This window comes from Propithecus coquereli, unplaced genomic scaffold, assembly GCF_000956105.1.
Source record: "Propithecus coquereli isolate 6110/MARCELLA unplaced genomic scaffold, Pcoq_1.0 Scaffold136, whole genome shotgun sequence".
In the NCBI taxonomy this organism is placed as follows: Eukaryota; Metazoa; Chordata; class Mammalia; order Primates; family Indriidae; genus Propithecus; species Propithecus coquereli.
Window position 1 is genome coordinate 3795214 of NW_012137858.1, and position 21196 is coordinate 3816409.

General features: G+C 43.1%; 1 protein-coding gene across 1 annotated transcript in view; it reads right to left on the bottom strand.

The window, feature by feature from the left end:
* Nucleotides 1-5264, bottom strand: part of PPP1R21 (protein phosphatase 1, regulatory subunit 21) — a 68018-nt gene extending 62754 nt beyond the window's left edge. The window contains exon 1 of the mRNA XM_012638854.1: nucleotides 5084-5264. Coding sequence (XP_012494308.1) covers nucleotides 5084-5140 — 57 coding nt within the window. The 5' untranslated portion in view covers nucleotides 5141-5264. The remainder of the gene's footprint in view (nucleotides 1-5083) is intronic.
* Nucleotides 5265-21196: the final 15932 nt, after the last annotated feature.

Sequence of the window (21196 nt, forward strand, 5' to 3'; positions counted from 1 at the left end):
CATGTTTTACAGCCCTATAAAACAAACCTTTAAACATACAGCCTTTTCTTCATTACAAAGTGATGTGTGCAACAGACAACCCTAAGCCTCACCAAAACCCTGATTGAAAGCTTCCAAATACTTGTCATCTGTAGACTCCACCTTCAGTATCTGGCTAGAATGATCCCGAAAACTCCTTCCAGTTCTAATGTTTTAAATATTTCTAAGTACCGGGAATACCACTTAGTCTTTCTCTCTGCCTACTTACTTGTTCCTATCCCAGGAGGAGGATAAAGCATGTATAGGCTACATACTATGTACTGGTAGCTGAGGTTATTTTGTCACTGAAGTAGGAAAAAACTCCTCTCAGACCTGCCCTCAAATGTAATCTTTTCCATTCAGGGAAAATCACTAGGACAAAACCTCCACTCCCACCCCTTGCAGTTTAGCTGCCCCCTCAGTGAGTGGGTCAGTAAGGCAGTTGAACTAAGAGCAAGAGTAAGACACCCCTTGTCTTTCTAGGGCCTTGCTCTTCAAAGTGTGGTTTTTGGACAGCTGCAACAGTAGCACCTGGGAGCAGAATCTCAGGCCCCACCCAGACCTACTAAACCACAATCTGCAGTTTAACGAGGTCTTTAAATGAATCACATGACTTCTACATTCGTGATGCACTGATCTAAGGACTAAGTTAGCACTGTCCAACAGGGTAGACAACAGCCACATGTAGCAATTTAAATTTAAATTATTTAAAATTAAATAAACCTAAAATTCAGTTCCTCAGTCACACTAGCTACATTTTAAGGGCTCAATAGCCACCACATGGCTAGTGGTTACCCTGCTGGACACACAGATATAGGACATTTTCATTCTCATGGTAAGTTCCATTGGATATCACTGAACACAAAGCTGTTTTCCAATCCAGCTTTAGGAGTGAGCCCTACCTACACATCAGGATTAAAAAAAAAAAAAAAAAAAAAAAAACAGATACTCGATTTTAATCCAGTCCAGCTGAGTCTATTTCTCTTGTAGGAGTGGGTGATTAATCAGGTTCCACCAAGCCCCATTACCTGGAGAGCAAAGTCACCCCATCAAAGCTGACCCTTTCCCAATGTGAGTACTTCTGTACTAAGAATGTAAGTCTAAAAAGTTCCCAAAGGCAATCCCCTCTGAAACTAAAAGAAGCATCAATTACAAAGTAAACTGTAGAGAAATAATGGGTGTTTGGCTTTCCCACTGCCTCAAAAAGAGCTTTAAAAAGATTATCTTTATCTCAGCAAAAGCTACTATCCTGGATACCATTCCTTGGGCAATGATTCTCAAATGTTACCATGCATTCAAACCACTGGAGAGGTTTGTTATAACACAGATTGCTGGGTCCCACTGCCAGTTTCAGATTCTGTAGGTCCGGGGTAGACCTGGGAATTTACATTTCCAACCCATTCCCGGATGACACTGATGATGAACTAGCTCAGGGCCCATACTTTGAGAATCACTGACCCAGGGTGACACAAACACTGGGAAGACAGAACTTGAAACTTGCTTACACACATGCAATAGTGCCACGCAAGAGTGCTCCTGCAAAGAAAGCAGACTGAAATCAAACGAGCCAGAACTGAGTATTTTTCACTTCCCTTCTCCATAATGAGCTATCCCAGAGCATCAAAACAGAGCAGGTTGTGGAATAAACAGCAAGTAAGAAATGTTCCTTCATTCTTAATCGATAATGTAGTAACTGAAGCCTTGATTAGCTTTCCCTCACATCTCAAAAAGATAGCTCGCATCTATTACCTGTTAACTTCATAAACCTCTAAAAACCAGCCTCTACACACCTTCCCCTAGTCCCAAACTCTACTGAACTTTAAATTGTAAAAGCCTCTAATGACCTCCTAATTGTCCAAACCACTGAGGGTCTTAATCTCCATTTTTACTGATGTTCCCATAACACTTTGTTTTAGCAACCTATTTGCCTCAGCAATTCTCATCTGCTTTGGCCTAAACAGTTCATCTTTTACCTAACTAGACTCTCAGCCTCTTTTTTCCTTCCTGAGGTGAAGGATCAGTCTTATTTTATGGCTTTATGGGAGATCCTCAGACCTTTTGTTTTTCTTTTTTCCTTCTCAAGTGGAAAGCAGATTATGACCACGGTTCTTATGCAACGAATAGACCCTTTCCTGGAACATAGGCTGAGATCTGCATTAAAGACGAATGAGGAGATTCTGCAAATGTTCTTGGTTTAAGGATCACCGCTCTCTTGATATGCAGGCTTCCTTCTACACATTAAGAGGAAATCTTTTTTCCTTTGTATCCTAAATAAGGAAAAAGAACAATGTAACTAGATTTCAGTATCTGCCCACAATTTCTGTACCAGGAAAGGTAATAACAAAAAGGCAGAATCTCTCTCCCATAGCACAAAGCCGAAGAGAGCATAGATCTCGAAATTGCCTAGTATCAGAATTGACAGGGACTAAAAAGCACATGAAATCTTTGACCAGTCTCTGTTCTCTTGCGTTCTGAAATTTCCATCACATTGCAATTAAAAGAATAAAATATGGTCTGGTCCAATAGGGAAGATGATCCCAATTCTGGCAGACCTCCTACAGTCTCTTTAGCATCTTCTCCTCCTCCCTGCACCTTCTTCCCACAGGTGTTCCCCACAGTTTCTACCCTGATTAACTCTTCAAGTTCATCGTGATGGGAATTATTCCAAAAGCACTAGCCTTTGTCCTGACTTTTAGCCAGTCCATTTCCATTAGAAAGTTTCAGCAATGATCCCCATCACCTCAAGCTAGTATGAATAACATAACTTTAATGTGCTTTTCAACCCTAAAATTCCATGACTGCATCTAACCTTTAATATACTCCCTTCCTGCAGGCCCTCATGGTATCAGCAGCAATCATGTTCCCTCACCTCAGAACTTCAGGGCCAATTCTGAGTCTTCCCTCACCCACCAAGTCCCAAAAAATGAATGAGACATAGGGATGAGTGCCTTATATACTCCATAGCTTTTATAAGTTTAGTGCTGTGCACATAGCAGGCACTGAAAAAAGAGGTAAGCTAAAAAGTTTAACCATAATTCCTGAATCTAGCCCCACTTCTCCATCCCCAAAGTCACCAACTGTATTTAATCCTACATTACTCTCCCCAAAACTATTCCAACAGCCTACTGTCTGGCCTTCTTTTCTCCAGTCTTTCCCTATTTCAATCCATCCTCCACATGATTACCAGTTTTCTTCCTAAAACTGATGTCACGCCCCAGCTTAACCTTTGATGTCTCTCCATCACTCAAAAGGTAAAGTTCACACTCCTTATTTGACATCCACGACCTTCCATGATCAGGTCCAAGTTACCTCTCCAACCTCATGTCACCATTTGCTGCCATTTATCTTTATGATCTTGCATGTCAGCAAACATAGGCTGTTCCTTTTGCCTGGAAAGTTACTACTACCTCCTTCCCTCAGCTCTACTCCCAAATCTAAGTAACTTCTACCCTTACCAATGTCTCCTCTGTGCTCCCACTAAACTAACATTTATCATATTGTATCATAGTTATTTACTGTGTTTGAATATTCTATTAAAGGTGACTCATTAAGCTGGAACCCTGCCTCACTCAACAGACCCTGGCAGACTGCTCACAGGGGGCACATATTAAGAGTCTGTTGAACAAGCCTGCATAGCCAAAACAATAAAATCTTGGAGTTCTTATTACTTTGGAAGGCCATATAATTATTTCAACAACGCAGTCCCTGCTCAAAACATTTTGAAACTCCTCTTCTGCGATTTGGAATCGCCTTCTGAGCTTGTTTACTATCCAGAGAAGAAAAATAAGTCCCCTTATACTCATGAAACGCTTTCAACCAAAAATAGTAGAGTCAAATTTAAGCATTGCCATCCCCCACCCATCCCATTTCATCACTTGGATTTGTTCCAAACTTCTGGCCCTTTAAAACAAGGAAATCCTCCCTCAAGGATGAAAACTTGCCATCACTGACATTGTGCCAAAGGCTCTTAAGACAATTTCAAATGGAAATGCAAAAACGTCCCCAATGGTGGCACCATTGGAATAAGTGTAGTATCTCAAAAGGCTCCCTCCCATTTGGTGGTGAAGACTTAAATGTGTATGTTTAGGCACAGGTTTTATTTTTCAAAGAATATTTCATTTCGCCTTGCTGAATATTTGTTGAATAAAATCATAAGGGGAAAAATGTGTGTCTCAATTTCCCTAAATTGTAAAAAGGGGCTAGGTATTCCCGTTGACTCCATGAATGCCAAGATCATTAAAAACTAAGCTTAATAACTGTTGAATCAATTTCTGAAGATAAAATATTCTGCTTTAATAACTTCACTCTTAAGGCAGAAACACCCTACCCAGAAATTGTACCATCCTTTTCCAAGGAAAGGGTTCCATCATTTAAAAGACTGATGACATAACACGACAAAGGGGCAGTTCCTATTTTGTTTAATATGCACTGAGCACCTGCTGGGTGTTCCACCCCATTCCAGATGACCGAGGGACAAGAGAGAGAAAAGGACACAGCCCTAACACTCAAGCTTTCAAAATCATTCCAGACATCTTGCCAAAGCACTGAATACATTCGTAACCACCCATCCCCAGGGAAGCAGTTTACACGAATGACTCTATTTACCCTCTCGAATTGATTCAGGGGCAGATAAGTCTCTTTAACCTCATATCATTCCTGGGGGGCAGGGAAAAAAGGTTGACTTTCCCCATCACTGGGCTGAGAAAATTGAGGAAGCAGCGAGGTGAGGGATGGTCCACACCTTTCCCTTCCCCTCCCGGCCAGCACGAGGCAAGAAGCCAGGATTTCTGACATTAGAGCCCCAAGCCCGCTACTTCAGTGACAAGGGAGAATTAAACTCCAGCTTCTTCCTGCAGAAATGCACACGGACCCAGACACCGCCCGGCCCCATCTCCTGGGATCTGCAGGTGGAGGCACGGTAATGGTGGACAGAGGAGGCGGAGGGGAGAGGAGGGGCGCGCTCCAGTGCCCCTCCGCAGTCCCCCTCCGTCCCGACAAGTAGCTGCCAAGGCAACCCGAGGCCGCAGGACCGGGGACCCCCTGTGCTCCCCGCCACGATGGGTACCTTCGAGTATTCCTGAGCCAGCTTCTGGTACTTCCCCTGCAACTCTGCCGAGGCCATGGCCTCCCCCGCCCCGTCCAGGCCAGGCTGCCCAGGCCGTTCAGCCCGCCCCCCGTCCCCCGCCCCCAACCCCACACACGCTCCGGGGTACGGCTCAGCCAGTGTCTGCTTGCTGGGCCACGGCCGCCGCGACTCCTCCTCCACTTCCGGGTTCGCGGGGTGGGAGGAAGGCGGAGTGGGACCGGGGGCGGAGCGAACACCGGGGGCGGGGCGACGTCTGGCGTCACCGCCCCACCCTCCCGCGCCTGAGTACGCGCGCGCAATCTCACTGGCGTGTCAGGGCTCTGCTTCTGGGTCCAGGGGGCGCCATCTTGAGGCATGGTCCAAGATGGCGACCTGGAACAGAGAAGGAGGGAATGAAGAGGAGAAGAGAATACTGAGAGCGTGCAGAATGGGCGGGGGACCAAGGAGACGGATGGTGGTTGCGAAGAGCAGAGGACAGGAAGAAGAAACATTCTAAGCGCATCAAGAATTCTAGCCATCCCCCCACCCCCGGTACGGAGTTCCCATGGCAACCGTCTGGCGTTTAGTGGTTACATCTTTCACAAAGAGCATGAAGAGAAAGACCTTTGTATTCTGCCATCTCCTTATCCTGATGTGGTAGCACAGGACATGCCCTACATTGTAAACACTCTATAACGCTGTTGCTGCCACTCTCCCCTGCTCCTAACCACACAAACCGTCATTGTCTTTTGTATTTTGACATTGAGATTTCTTTGTGTCCATTGTCCATTCTCTACCCATTTCATCCGCCCATCCCTAATCCCTAAGCGCACCACGTCAGAGCCTTTTCCAGTGGATTGAGTTAAAGACCGTTAGGAAATTTCAGGTAATGATTTCTGCCATGCATGCAGATGGAGTGGACGTTACCAGAAAAAACAAAAACCTAGAGAATTGAAGCAAAAATTAGTCTGCTTGAGATATTTTGTGCCGGTTTTGCTTGAATTAAAAGGCTGCCTCTACTCATTCATTTAAATGTTTTTTTAGATAACTGCTCCAGGAATTGCATTCAGTGCAGCATTAAATGTTCTTTCGTAGAGGCATGGATAAATATTAATAAATATAGGTTATATGTTTACCAGAAATTACAATGTGGCAGTTAAAATGAAGGACCTAGATCTGTATATATCTCATATTATCTGTGTATATCAACAAGGCAAAACAACACGTTAAATGTAAAAAGCATATTGCAGTGTACTATAGCATAGAAAGATGCATTTTAAAAATGCGAAGTAGTATTTGTATCGTTCATGGACACGTGTACTAAAAATACAGAAACAGGAACTGAAACAGTACACATCAAATTCTGGGTAGTAGTTGCCTCTAGTGAGTAAAAGGGAAAGATGAATGGAACTGGAGAGAGCAAAGGAGCATAAACTTTATTCTTATTTCTTTAATTTTTTTAAAGTAGATATAACAGGATGTTAATATTTATTATCTAGGTATTAGGAACAAAGATGTTATACTGGCACTTGTAGAATGCTTGAAATTTTCAATAATTAAAAAAACTATTAGTACTATCTTCGTTTCTTGTTTGGTTATTAGTAAGCCAGGACTTTTATAGTGAAATGCTGAGGCTATATGCATTTTCAGCTGTTGTAGTGTGTAAGAGGATTACATACTTTTGAAAATGTTGTTTATATTTTTCAATTTGCTAATAGCCAAGTCCTACTGTCCTGCAAATTTTCAGAACAATAAATTTTTAAAATTATTATTAGTTTTCTATGGCACCACCAAGTGGCAGAAATAAATACTGTAAGTGTATTTCTATGGTTTGTAAAATAATGGAATTTTCAATTATTAAAAAAAAATTGCCATTCCGGAAATAACATTCCAAAGGAAGAATGTGCAACTTTAGCTAGAGAGCCTGTGTAAGTTCATTTTACTGAATTTAAAAATGTATTTTCCACCGCCTAATCCAGTTCTGTCCGATGCATTGTTATAAAATCCCAGTTGATAAAATTAAGAATCTCTTCCTCAAAAGACACCATTAAGATAGTGAAAAGGCAAGCCACAGAATGGAAGAAGAAATTTGCAACATATATATCCACAGACAGAGGTCCCTTATCCAAATATATAAAGAACTCTTAAAAATCAATAAGGAAAAAAGGCAACCAAATAAAAAATAGCCAAGAGATTTCAACAGGCACTTAACAAAGGAAGACAGACAAAGACCAATAAACATGCAAAAGAGTGTTCAGTTCCATTTGTAATCAGTAGGAAGTGAAATTAAAACCACAGTAAGATACCACTGCATACCCACACAAATGGCTAAAATTAAAAAGACTGACCAGTGTTAGGATATGGAACAAGAGAAACTCACACAAAATGCTGGTGGGAATGTAAAGTGAAACAGTGATTTAGAAAAAAAAAATTGGTGTTACCTACTCACTTGAAAAGGTAAATACTCATGATCTAGCCATTCTACTCTTATATATACCAGTAAAAATGCATGCATGTATTCACCAAGAATATTCACAACAGTATTATCCATAATAGCCCAAAAACCCAAAACAAAAAGACTCCAAATGTCTGTCAACAGAATGGATAGGTAAATGATTGTACATTCATACTTCGAAATACTAAACAGCAATGAAAAAGACTATAGCTACAGTAGTTTGAGATAGATCTCAAAAAAATAATCCAGAGCAAAAGAAGCTAGATCATATATATATAGTATGTCTTCATTTATGTAGTGTTCAGAAAACGGCAGAACTCAAAGATTTAATAAGGCATGCTTGGGTGAAAGCTAGAAAGAAAAGTAAGGAAGTGATTACCATAAAAATCAAGATCATGATTACGTCAGGGAGGGAGGGAATGGTAACTACCGGGAGGGGGCATGAGATGGGCTTGGGGAGTTTTGGCAATGTTCTATTTCTTATCTGTGTGATGGTGGCACAGGTGTTAACTTCATGATAATTCCTTGTGACGTACATTTTTGTTTTGTGTACTTTTTTTGTATCAGTGTGACATTTCACAGTAACAGAATTTTTTAAAACCTTGATTATCTCATGTTTGCCAACAACAGTTCTCAATCATAAACATAGTATACTTATAGGGAGTGGTGTAAATGAAGATTGTTTGGAATTATCATAAATATGCAAGTGCTGGGATGATCATTAAAACATTTAAAAACATACTGTTCATTTTTTTTTTCAGTTGCAGGTGTCAGAAACTAAACTCAAATTAGATTGGACTCAAAGTGGGAATTTACTGGAAGGATGTGTGGCTATCTCACAGAACACTAGGAAGAAAAGAGGAGCTGCAGGAGCTCAGGTGCAGCTTAGACCAGAGATCTGAATGTTTCTGCAGCCTTCACACTATCTCCGCCTCTTCTTACAGGTCTGTTTCTGCTCCTATGGGGTAACAAGCATAGTAGCAGGTCCTGAACCTCCCATCTCATAGTTTTGCCTCCATCACCTCTGGAGAGGAACTAGGTTGCTTAACTTAGTTCTAGTTTGAAAAATCCCAAGAATTTTTCTGATTGGCTCCACTTGAGTCAGCTGTCTATCCCTGGGACAGTCAGCTCTGGCACGAGGTCTTAGTTACATAGGACAGACAGGTCAGCTGGGAAAATCCCTAGGACAGGCCATGACCAAGCCAAAAGAGACTAGCTCACTCTTTCCCCAAATGAAGACTTCTGTGGCAGATCCCAGCAGGGTAAGCAAGGGACACATCACCAAAGGGCCAGTGAGGACCAAAAAGCAGCATTAGGACCTGTTTGTTGTAGATCCAACATCCCCTGCCCTGCCCTTTGAGGGCACACACCTGGAAGCCATCTCAGGAGGTGAGAGGGAAGGGACAAAACTCAGAACAAATGACCATTTTCTGAAGAGAGGGATTGTTGTAAACCAAAAGAAAATTATTTTCACTGAGGAGACTGGGATATCATTAATTGATGAGCTGGGCTTTTCCCTTCCAGTGGAGTGGAGACTTTTAAGGAAGACTAGGTCTGTCATAGAGAAAGGAAAGGCTCTGTTTTCTCTGCACACCTAAGCATAGTATGAATCAATTGTAGTCACACAGCATGAGCAAGAAGAAAGCTTCATTTGCATTGTTCTTACACTACCCCAAACAATAGATCTGGCATAAAACAGGACTTGATGGCTTCACTATGCATCATGGAGGGATAACACTGGAGAACAGAGCTTGCCAGCTCCTATACAGTAAACCATGCAAGATGAAGTTAGACCCTGGGGCAGAAAAGGGGACTGAGACAGGAATCATCCAGATTCCATCCAGACCTACCTCACCTTTATATGGAGTATGTTCTACACCCCAAAGATTGGATACTTTCAAGCTGGTATCCAATGGCTGTGGGTGGATAGGCAGAGAACTGTCATGGGTTACATACCTATTTTATTATTTAGAGAATGGCTGAGACAAAGACGAAAAGTGAGATACTGAGTAAACTTTGGGAACCCATAATTTTTGGGGGAGTCTCAAATCTTTGTTAACATTGAAGAATAGCTCCTGATTTCAGAACTATTTTAAATGCAATGCCATTCCCTAAATAACTTACCGAATCTGAGAGTGAGTGACTCATACATGAATACATTACACATTTAACCTCTCATGTCTCTAAAAAATAACGGAGGCAAAAATTGGATTTTGTCAACTTACAGTAGGCACTGGTGTGTAGTGTTTATAGTCAATCCTCATTATTCATGGACTCTGTACCTGCGAATTTGCCAACTTGCTAAAATTTGTTTATAATCCCCAAATCAATACTCACGGCACTTTCGTGGTCATCTGCAGACATGCACAGAGTAGTGAAGGGTTTGAGTCACCCAGAGCCCACGTTCCCAGCTGAGGTCAAAGAAGATGATGCTTGCCTTTTTGTTTCAGCTTTCATACTGTAAACATGTGACCTTTTTCCTCGTCTATTTAGTGCCACAATTTTTTTTGCATTTTTGTGGGTGATTTTGCTGTTTAAAATGACCCTCAAGCCTAGTTCTGAAGAGTTATCTAGTGTTCCTAATGGCAAGAAGGCTGTGATATGCCTTCTGGAGTAAATACAGGTGTGCGATAAGCTTTGTTCAGACAGAAGTCATAGTGCTGTTGACCACCGGTTCAATGTTAATGAGTTAACAATATATATTAAATAAGGTGTCTTTATACAGAAACACACATAAAACAAAGCTATATATTGATCAGTTAGTTGGTGAAAATGTTATGATCAGAGGCTCACAGGAACCTACCCCTGTATTTTCCCTAGGAGTAATATTTTTTGCTAATTCAGTGTTTGCTACAATTTATAGAACATAACCACTGTAAGCAGTGAGAATCAACTGTATATAGATGGAGAACAGTGTGGAACTTCCCTTGGCCATACAGACAATAACCAGTTATGCCATCAATAAAATCGCCTGTTTACTGTCTTGGCTACAGGATATGTTTGCACACACCTGAGATTCAACAGCTCCTTTCAAGTTTCACAGCTTTCTTCATGCCCTTTAAATCATACATTCTACTTCATAGTAACTTGCCGTATACTGCAGCTACTACAATGACATTGAAAGACCAACTAGACCCATCAGCACCTCCCCAAATAGTCAACAAGACAAATAAGCAAAGATTTTTCACTGGCCTGGTTTCATAATCCCCATGGCTGGTGACCACACTTGATTATCAGGATAATGAACAACAAAGAGTGTTTATATGAGTGGATATAGGGGAAGGATTGAGGAAGGCAAGTGGTTCACCTTTTATTACAACATACTATCCATGTTGTTCTTTTATTTTTAATCCAGTGAGGTAATGCTTATTACTCTACCATGAAATGAAAAGAAAAGGGGAGGGAGTGAGCAGGGAAGAAAAGATCTTTCCTTCACATGATTGTCTAGTTCCAAAGTTCAGGTTTAGTAATAAGAGCTCAGTGAAGCAAAAATCTGAACAAAATCTGATGATTGCAACTTAGAGGAGTCCTACTAAAAATAGGAATTCTGCACATTGAAGTTTTGCAACTGTTTCCTTTGGCTTTGCCCCAGTGCTTGCCCATCTCAGTTACAGCAAGACAGAAGACCAGCCAAACAAGCACAGCATCCTGATGTACCTTGCTCAAAGTCACATGGCAGAACCAAAACTAGAACCCACGTACTCCACCTCTACTGCAGATTGTATATTCTCTAAGTTAGGTTAAGTACCGCCATGTAGGAAGCACTTTACTCTTTAGCTTAAAAAGTCAGAAAAGAAACGAGTCCTAGATTAGGAGTGAGATGCCAAAGCAAGCCTTATACTTCTTGGTATTCATCTGAACCTGTACCTACATGCAGTAGATACCACTAGAGTTGTTTGGAGGGGGAAGAGGTCGGTGCTGGTCTAAGTATCCTGGGGTTGCTCACATAATCTGAGGGCAGGGTCTCAGTGAGTGGGTGGGATGATATTAGTAGTAGTGTCTTGAACATGCTTTCATGTGCTTATTGGTGTCCTTACTTTTTAAAGATGCTTTACTATTGCCCATGGCTTATATTCTTACTCTAATACAAATGTCACTATTTTATTCCTTGCCAGTATCACGTAAAGAGACAGAGTAAGGGCACACATCTCTGAACTCTATAAGTAGCCCTTTAGGGACAGGCTAGTAATGCCTTACTCCATAGCTCTACAAATAGTACTGTGATCTGAGAGGTCAAAATAGATGCTTCTATTTCAACTAACACTGACTGTAAGGTCCCTAAGGTTAGGAAAACAAAGTTACCTATGGGTTGAGGGTTCAGGGCCCAGCTGGCATGGCAAATTTCTAAATTACTATGGCTAGGCTCCCTAACAATAGGAGCCATCAACTCCGATTTACAACCAGACTGCTACATCTCTGATGGGACAGAGGAGTGGCCTTACATTCTTTTCTGATAAGCAATTGCAAACCCTAAGCCAGTTTCAGCCAGCTTACAAAGGCTGCACGCAAACCCTGTTTGTGTCCTATAGATCACCTTTTGATGTGAAGAACCAAATTCCACCTCATTTTGATGCTAAAACCCCATCCCAAAGTGAACATGGGATGTATGTTACGTATATGTTTACTCATTGTGCATGCATCAGCTCCCTTCATAAATATGTATAATTTATTCCCCCAAACCTGCTGAATATGTATAATACCAGCCCTGTGAGGCATTAAACCCAATCAGTCCCTCCCCTCTTCAAAGAGAGAGCACCTTTGGTCTGCACCAGAGACTTTCTCTTCCCGGCTTGCAAATTGATATTGCCACTAAAGCTCTCCTTTCTACTATTTAGCCATCCTGGTGGTCTTTTGGACAACAGCATCAATCATGAGGCCTCATCTGAGGCTACTGGTCTACTGAAAAATGGCCTTCTAACTATTCTCCCTGACTCCAGTCTACCCTCCTTCTTGCCACAGATACTGGCTTCATATATTAAAACCAGCTTCCTATTTCCATAGGAAGAGATTGAATTCCTGGGCCCCATCCCACTTTCCTACACTCTGCTTCGGGAGTTCTGATTTTCAGTCCACTTCCCCAACACCCCTCTATGTCTTAGTGCACACCCTCTCCCTTACTCTAAGTGCCTTCCCTGCTCCCCATCACCTCCACAGATCCTCCTCAAACATTACCTCTGCCTCTTTCTCCTAGTCGTCCTTTGTCTGATGTCCTTCAGCATTTTTAAAATTCAGACCATTATTGACACTTATTTCCTTATATTGATAATTGCCCATTATACCATCGTTAGTATGAGCCCTTGACTAAACTGCAAGATTCTTAGTGTGAGGACTGCATCTGATTCAGCCCTTTATACTCAATGATGCCTGGGAGCAAATATACTTTCAGGTAAGCCCACCGTTGTACCTGCAGTATCTGGAGGGGTGTGCAGGGCAGTCCATCACCAGAAAGAAAGCAGTCACATCACACTCCCACAAGCACACAGTGTTTCTTTACTTTTCCCATTGCATTTCTGCCCATGTGGAGGTCATCATGGATGAATTTCCAGTTTTGCCTTCTCTCCCTGGTCTCTCTTCCTCTCATCTTCTTCCTCCATTGCCCCTCCCCCCAGGCTTCCTGCCTCCCCCTTCCCAAGGTCCTTGGTTCCATTCTAGAGGCCCACCCTACTGCAGCAGCAGTCCTTTCCATGAACCCTGTAGACTCCTGCCTGTCCTAGCAAAGCACTTACAAGGCAATTGATTTTTAATTTATTTTTTTAATTTTTGCTAATATTGACTGCATTTCCAAGCATAACTTCAGTGCTTGTAAGGCTGCCAAGTCTCTGTCTTTACTTCACTTGTCAAGAACCACCCTTTCCACCAAGCGAAGGAAAGACAATGGCACAGAAAAAAATCTGACTTGCCACATATGTAATGTATGTATTTACATAGCCCTGAATTTCAAGGAAGAAGATTGTTATTCACTATTTCCTTCCCAAGCCAATCCATTAGCAGCATCCAAATCTATTTGCTGTTCTCCATCTCCACTGCCATTACATCTCGTTCTGGATGCCTGAAAAAGCCTCCCAACTGGTTTCTCTGCTTCCACTCTTGCCCAGCTACTATCCTTTCTCCACATTGTACCCAGAGTGGTCATTTAAGGCATATCACTCTTCTTAAAACCCTCATTATTCCCCAGAGCACTTAGAATAAAATCCAAATTCCTAACCATGGCTGGCAAGCCTTCCCATGATCTGGTTCCTACAACCTCCTCACTTCATGTGACAGTTATCTATTGCTGCATAACAAACCACCCAAAAACATAGTGACTTAAAACAGCAATACTTTATTATTTCTCATGAGTCTGTAGGTTTTCCTGCTAGTCTCACCAACCCCATACAGCTACAGTCATCTTGATAGCATAGCTGTGGCTGGAAGGTCTGAGTGCCTCATTGACATGGGCGGTGTGGGCTGTTGGCTGGGCTCCTCAGTTATCCTCCTCGTGACCACTTATCCTCCAGTAAGCTAGGCTGAGCTTCACAGCATGGTGGGGTTTCAAGAGGGTGATGGTAGCAAAGTGCCAAGGCCTCTTAAGGTCTAGGCTCTGGAACTACTGCCATTTCCTACTGATAAAGCAAGTCACAAGGCCAGCCCAGATTCAAAGGGGTGGAAAGAGCAGCAACATCAGTTGCAAAGGGGCACATAGGGAGGCATGATTCTCTGGGTGCCATATTACAGCAATCCACCACCCCTCATCTCCTCCACTGCCATTCTTTCTGTTCCTCAAACATGCCAATCTTCAGAAAATTTGCACTTGTTTTTCCCGAGTGGCAACCCACAACTTCCAGGTAGGAGGGATTTAGGAAGATAGATCTGGTTGGAAGAGGAAACTAGGTAGGAGATGTAAAGTTGAGTTTGCATAGTGAACACACTGTTTTTACTTATTTGGGATGGTCTAAGAGAGTTAAAGCCCCACTCCAACTAGCTCTTCCGTGTTGCCATTGCTCATCATACTTGGCCTGGTCTTTCCAAGATCTTGGCATGACTACCTTCCTCTTACCATTCAGGCCTTAGCCCACATATCACCGCTTCAGAGAGACCTACCCCTACCATCTACTAAAATACTCCCCTATCTCTCTCTCTTCCTTATTATTTATTTTCTTCATAACACTTATTTCCATCTACTGATTACCAGAGGCAAATCAGCAGCTTTCATAGGATCCTCATTGTACCTTACCTCTAAGGGCTGTAAGAACCTTTTCCAGAAGGCTCTAAGAGCCTTCTCCCAGGGCACAGTCTGTGCAGAGCCAGCTGCAGATATCCATCAGCACCCTTGTGTTAGGATGAATAATGGCCTCCATTGATATCCACGTTCTAGTCCCTGGAATCTATACATGTGTTAGGTTACATGGCAAAGGGGAATTAAGTTTGCACATAGAATTAAGGTTGCTAATCACCTCTCCAAAGAGAAAACTAAAGAGATGGCAGTGTGAAAAGGACTGTCTAACATTGCTAACTTTGGAGATGGAGGAAGGAGGCCACAAGCCAAGGAATGTGGGTGGACAAGCTGGTAAAGATGAAGAAAAGGATTCTCCCCTGGAGCCTCCAGAAGGAACACAGATAACCCTGCTGATATATTGATTTTAGCCCAGTGAGAACCCTTTCTGACTTCTGACCTACGAAACTGTAAGATAATAAATTTGTGTTGTTTTAAACCACTAACTTTGGGATTAAACCAGTAATAGGAAACTAAATAACCCCCAGGTAAGATAAGAAAATAAACCATAATACTGTGCCCAGCTCCTCTCTTCTACTTTGTCCTAAGGCCATTGACCATCCTGGCTCAGAGTGTAGCCCCAGACATGATGTTCTGAGTCCCCGGCTGCATGCTGTCTATTAGAGTGGCTGCTCTGTAACACTGCAATGGGTGTGAACAGTGGTGTGCTGGAGCAGGCTCACACTGGCTCTTGAGAGCTGACTGTTAAATTTTCAGGAATTGTGCAAGCCACTTGTTAAATACAGCCATCATTAAAAATTAAATTATATAAACTTACAATTAAACAAATTATATTATAAAGAGAATAAATATTCAAAACTCATCACTTCCTTATTTTACTATATTTACTATATTTTCCTATTATGCTCATCAAGTTATTTACATCTATTGTAATTGTATGGTGGAAATATTATATAATGGTATGCTACACATATCTTTGCAACTCTGTATTCAGTGACATCATGTTGGTAGCTTGAAATGGTCCGTTATGGGAGTATTTGCCATAGAAATAGGCAAATGCTACGAATCAGGCCTTCTCCCTGCCCCCATCCCAGAGCCGGTTATATATCTGCCACCTGCATATAGGACAGGTGATGTATAAACTTGGGGTGTTGCCAACAATTTCAGGGTGTTCTTTGTATATACCACAACAATGACCACAAACATTCGTGCAGAGCAAGTCCCAAGAACCACCGAAATAAAATTCATCTGCTAGGCCCCTTGAGGCCTCACAGAGTTTGGATCTAATTCATCTTTGTTTTCCCAATGAAATGATTGCTCAGTAAATTTCAACTGAGTAAAGAAGTGAATTCATTATTTTCTCAAGGGGAAAAGTTAAATTTAACTTGACTAAGGCCCTTTGGATTTTATAATGACTGGCACTTTTATTATATAACTGTTATCATGAAAATTATTTCAATTTAATTATTAGTTAATTTAAATCAGTAAGAAATGTTCCCTAAATGTTAATAATTATCATTACTTTTTTGGTGGGGGGGGCAGACAGAGTCTTGCTCTGTTGCCCAGGCTAGAGTGCCGTGGTGTCAGCCTAGCTCACAGCAACCTCAAACTCCTGGGCTCAAACGATCCTCCTGCCTCAGCCTCCTGAGTAGCTGGGACTTATAGGTGCGTGCCAACACGCCCAGCTGATTTTTTTCTGTTTTTAATAGAGACCAAGTCTTGCTCTTGCTCAGGTTGGTCTCAAACTCCTGAGCTCAAGTGATCCTCCCACCTTGGCCTCCCAGAGTATCATTACAATTATTAATGTTTAGCCCATTGATCCAAGTCCATTGATATATCAATATTCTTCTATTTTAGGCATCTTTTTCTCAAAGCAAGATGAGGGAGTTCTAATATTTACATTTTAAATAATACTTCATTGTAAGAGCTTTTTCTTGTCTTAGCCTTTAGCAAGTTTCTTACAATCAGTAAGCCAAATTAAAAATTTTGACTAGCAATTAAAGACAAATAGTTACATAATTTTCCTGACTTTCCTATATGACAATTAGGGAAAGTTAATGAAGGAAGCTTCTTTATAGAAGAATTACAGGTAATAAATGTAGAGGATGACAGAATTTTAAAACCACCATTTTGCAATTTCTAACAAAAAAATTGATTCAAAGTAAAGACTGTCTGAAACAATTAGATGAGGGGTTAATGCAGAAGTTTACACAGGGGGAGTCAGGCCGCCACTCTTTGGATCTACCAATCAGTCTTAGTGTCTTAATGACGAGCAGGCAACCATGCCACTTACTTGCTTTCCGATGAGACACAGAATGAACTATATAGCACCACTTCTGAGTCATTCTTGCCAAAGCGCTTAACCTGAATCTCAGCTAGGCTTTAGATTCAACTTCCATTTTATAAGAAACCCTGGGATTAGAGAGACAAGTTAAATGTCACCACAAGGAAGCTGATGGACATGTGCAGAATGTCGAACTACTGGACTACTGAAAAAAAGGGAGAAAAAGTGCTTTAGAGGAGAAGAGACATAAGGTTTTTCTCACAAATCTAAACATATTCATACACCATGACCAGTTATTCTACTCTGGGTGTTTACCCAAGAGAAATGAAAACATATATCCACAAAAAGATGGATGCAAAAAATATTTATAACAGCTTTATTCATAATAGCCTAAATTGGGGGCAATCCAGATGTCCAGCAGGAGGAGTGTGCATAAGCAAACTGTGGTATATATGCATACCCTGGATTATAACTCAGCAATAAAAAGGAACAGGCAACAACGTGGATGGACCTCAGGAACAACATGCTGAGCACAAAAATCCATACACAAAAAGTACATACTGTACCTTTTCATTTTATATAAAATTCTAGAATAGGCAAAACTTATCCAAGGTGAAAGAAATCAGAGCAGTAGTTGGGGGTGAGGAGGGAGTTGACTGCCAAGACGAAGGAGGTGACTTTCTGAGGTGACAGAAATGTTCACTATCTTGCTAAGAGTGTGGGTTACCAAATATATGCATCTGTCAAAACTCATTGAACTATATGTGTCATACCTTGCATTTCACTGTAAGTAAAGATACATCAATTGAGAGGGAGGGAAGGAGAGAGGAAGAGCAAGGGAAGGGAGAGGGGGAAAGGGAGCGGGAGAGGGAGAGAAAGAGAGAGAGAGAGAGGCCCAAGAGACATGAGACATGTGTGGACTTCTGGGATCCACAGACAACTGCAAAAAGTTTTCAAGAAAACCTAAATGTAGACTCTTTGGGCATTTAGATGACTCCAAGGAATTATGAAATTTTAGATGTGATAATGGCATCTGGCTATATAAGAAAATGCCCTCAGTTTTTAGAAATGCATACTGCATTTCTAAATGTCTCAAGTCACATGATATCTGGGTTATAATACTTAAGGGAGAAAAAGAGCAAATAAAAAAATAAAGGTATATATAAAGTGAGAGAGACAAAAGCTGGATACTCCAGAACCCAGGTGGTGGGTATATGGGGGTTAATCGTTTATTTCACTGTTTTGTGTATATTTGAAAATTTTCATGATAAAAAATTGACTGCCTTAGGTAAATAAGGAGAGAATGTAATACCCACAGTGTCAAAGCAGAACGTATATGGAAGCCCTCCAACTAATGTTCTTTTTCCTTATCAGACCAGAGATCAGCTCTCCCTGCTTTTTTTTCTGCCTTGGCTGATTGTTCACTTTTTATTAAAATCCACACATTCCAAGACCTTAATGACTAATGGATTATACAAATGACTTTTATTTTGTATTTCAATCAACAAATATTTGTTGAGAATTAACCATGAACGTGCACCGCTGAGAACGTTAGGGACCCAATTCTGCTCAATTCTCCTACCCAGAGGAGTGGCTTCCCGGACTGGGGCTTTCCACCTGCTGTAATCTCGTGTGACCACCAGGGGGCGCGCCCTCACTGAATTTGCTCCATGGCTGCTCCAGGAAAGATAAAATCAGACCCATAGTCTGAGTAACCAGTTACCAGTCTTTTGAAGCGCCCATGACCAGTGTTTGTAATTGTTTAGGCACGTCTTTGGTGACCTCATCCCACTATACCTGAGTCTTTTTGAGGAAACAATTAGCCTGCTTGAACAGAACAGGTAAGGCAAATTAGTAACTGGAAAATTACTAAGTCCTTCTGCGGGACGTGTTGGGACGTCCTGTGCTCCCCGGAGGCTCAGAGTGAGGGTGTGGACCCTTCTTCCTCACTTGATGGCTGGGAAAGGAGAAGAGTCACCCCCTCTCCGCAGGGCGCAGCCCCTTCTCTGCCCTAGGTAGGCTGGGTGGGCAGACCAGCGGCCTTCGTGGTGGGGAAGACCCCACAGAGGTGGGGGACCGCTCTGAACTGCCCTGTGCTCTGCAGCCCAGGGACCTGGTCCTCCAGCACTTCCCTGGGCCTTCTGGCTCCTTCTGGCCGTGCGTGTAGTGAGTGTCTGCTGGGGTCCAGCTGTGGTCCTTCCCGCTCCAGAGCAAGGCCACAGGAGGACACAGGGCTTGAGGGAGCAGAGGAGTAACGAAGGGCTCTCTCGCCCCTGTAGATTCTGCTTGCTACTTCCTGCTCAAGAAAACCCTGGGGAGGGGGAAGGTTCCCATGGCTCCCGTCGCCTTTTGGGTAAGGAACAGACTTCCTGGTAGCCTACAAGGCCCGCACAGACGGGCCCTGCCTCCTCAGCGTCGTCCTGCTGCTCTCTGCCACCAGCAAGCGCCGCCACTCGGCCCGGCCTGCCCCGCGCTCGCCAAGATGGCGTCGCTCAGCCGGCGCTCCCGTCAGGGCCCCGGTCAGGGATTCTTCCCGCATCCTGAGCGTTTTCTTCAAAGCTTTTGCCACAAACCGTCAGCCCATGCTTCTGACTCCCCTACCAGACTCCAAGCTACATAGAAACTATAGTCTTTCCATGCAACTTTGTTGAAAAATAGAAAATACTTCCTCTACTCATCACAACCCCAAGTGGTGAACCAGGTCTCCGAGGCCTTTGCGAGAAGACCTCAAGGAAAGTGGCATCGGGGCAGGGAGTATTTGAGAACAAAGAACGTTCCGAAGCCCCTCACATCACACCAGAGCCAGCTGTCTCCTTTCCCTGTGTGTAAAGCTGACCCTAACCTGGGGTCAGGGAGATGGGAGCTTATGAAAGGCAGGAGTGAGGGCTGAGGAGAGAAATTGGGGAGCACAATGGGAGTAAATAATAACCGGCCTGCTCAGGAGCCCCTTGGCCTCGCCCACTGGGCGCCAGGCTCCCTCTGTGGTATCTCCCCTCCCCTGCCTGCTTTAGGCCTGCCCAGCAGCGCCATCACCAGAGGGGGCCTCCTGGGGCAGAAAAGGGATCAGTGTGAGCATTAAATCTGGCTCCCGTTCATTTATACGTCCCTATGTTCGTTTAGCAGATACCAGCGGGTGTCGTGTGCCAGGCACCGGTATAGGCGCTGGGCCACAGCAGGGAAGAGGGCGGGCCCAAATCCCTGCCCTCCTGGAGCTGGCATTCTAGTGGTTGGGGACATAGCATAAATAATAAACATAATAAAGTAGTGCATTCTATAGTAGATTAGAATGCTGTGAGGAAAACAGGACAGTGTAAGGGGGTTAGGAGAGTTGGGGAGGGGGTTAGAATTCACGGTCAGGTAAGCCCCGTTTAGAAGATGACGTTTGAGCAAGAACTTACAGGAAGAGGAGGAATAAGCAGATCCCAGAGTGTGGTTATCTGGGGGAAGTGTTCCAGGCACAGGGAGTAGCCAGGGAAAAAGTCCTTGAAGTGAGAGTTTGCTGGCACTTAAGGAACAGCAAGGGGGCCAGTGTACCTGGAGCAGAGGGGAGGGAAGTAGGAGAAGAGGTCAGATTGCAGAGGGCCTCGTGGGCAGTTATAGTAAAAGCCTTGTGGGCTTTTGCTCTAATAGAAATAGGTCACCACTGGAGCAGTGGTGTGCTGGTAAACTGGTCCTCAAACAAAACAAAGAACTCCCCGGTTTGTAGTATTTGCCAATTTCTATGGCATAAACACTCTTGCCATGGCCTGTTTCAAGCTGTGAGTGTGACATCACTCAACACAGAGCAGGGAAGGGATGTGCAGGATTGGCTCTCACTGACCAATGCGAGCCACCCCTGCCTGCCACTGCTTTGGAGGGATTTGAGCAGAGGTATGGCATGATCTGAGGTGTGTTTCAAGAAGGTGACTCTGGCTGCTGTGTTGAGAACAGAACATGGGGTCTGGGGAAGCAAGAGCAGAGGCAGTGGCCATTTAGGAAGCTCTTCCAGTGATCCAGGTGAGAGAGGACGCTCTCAGAGATTAGTGGGAGTGGAGGCAGTGAGCTGCAGCAGATTCTGGGTGTATTCTGAAGGAGGTATATGGAAACCCACCTGGACTTTCTGGCAGACTGGATGTGGGGTGTGAGGGAAGGAGAGCAATTCAGGGTGGCTCCAAGGTTTAA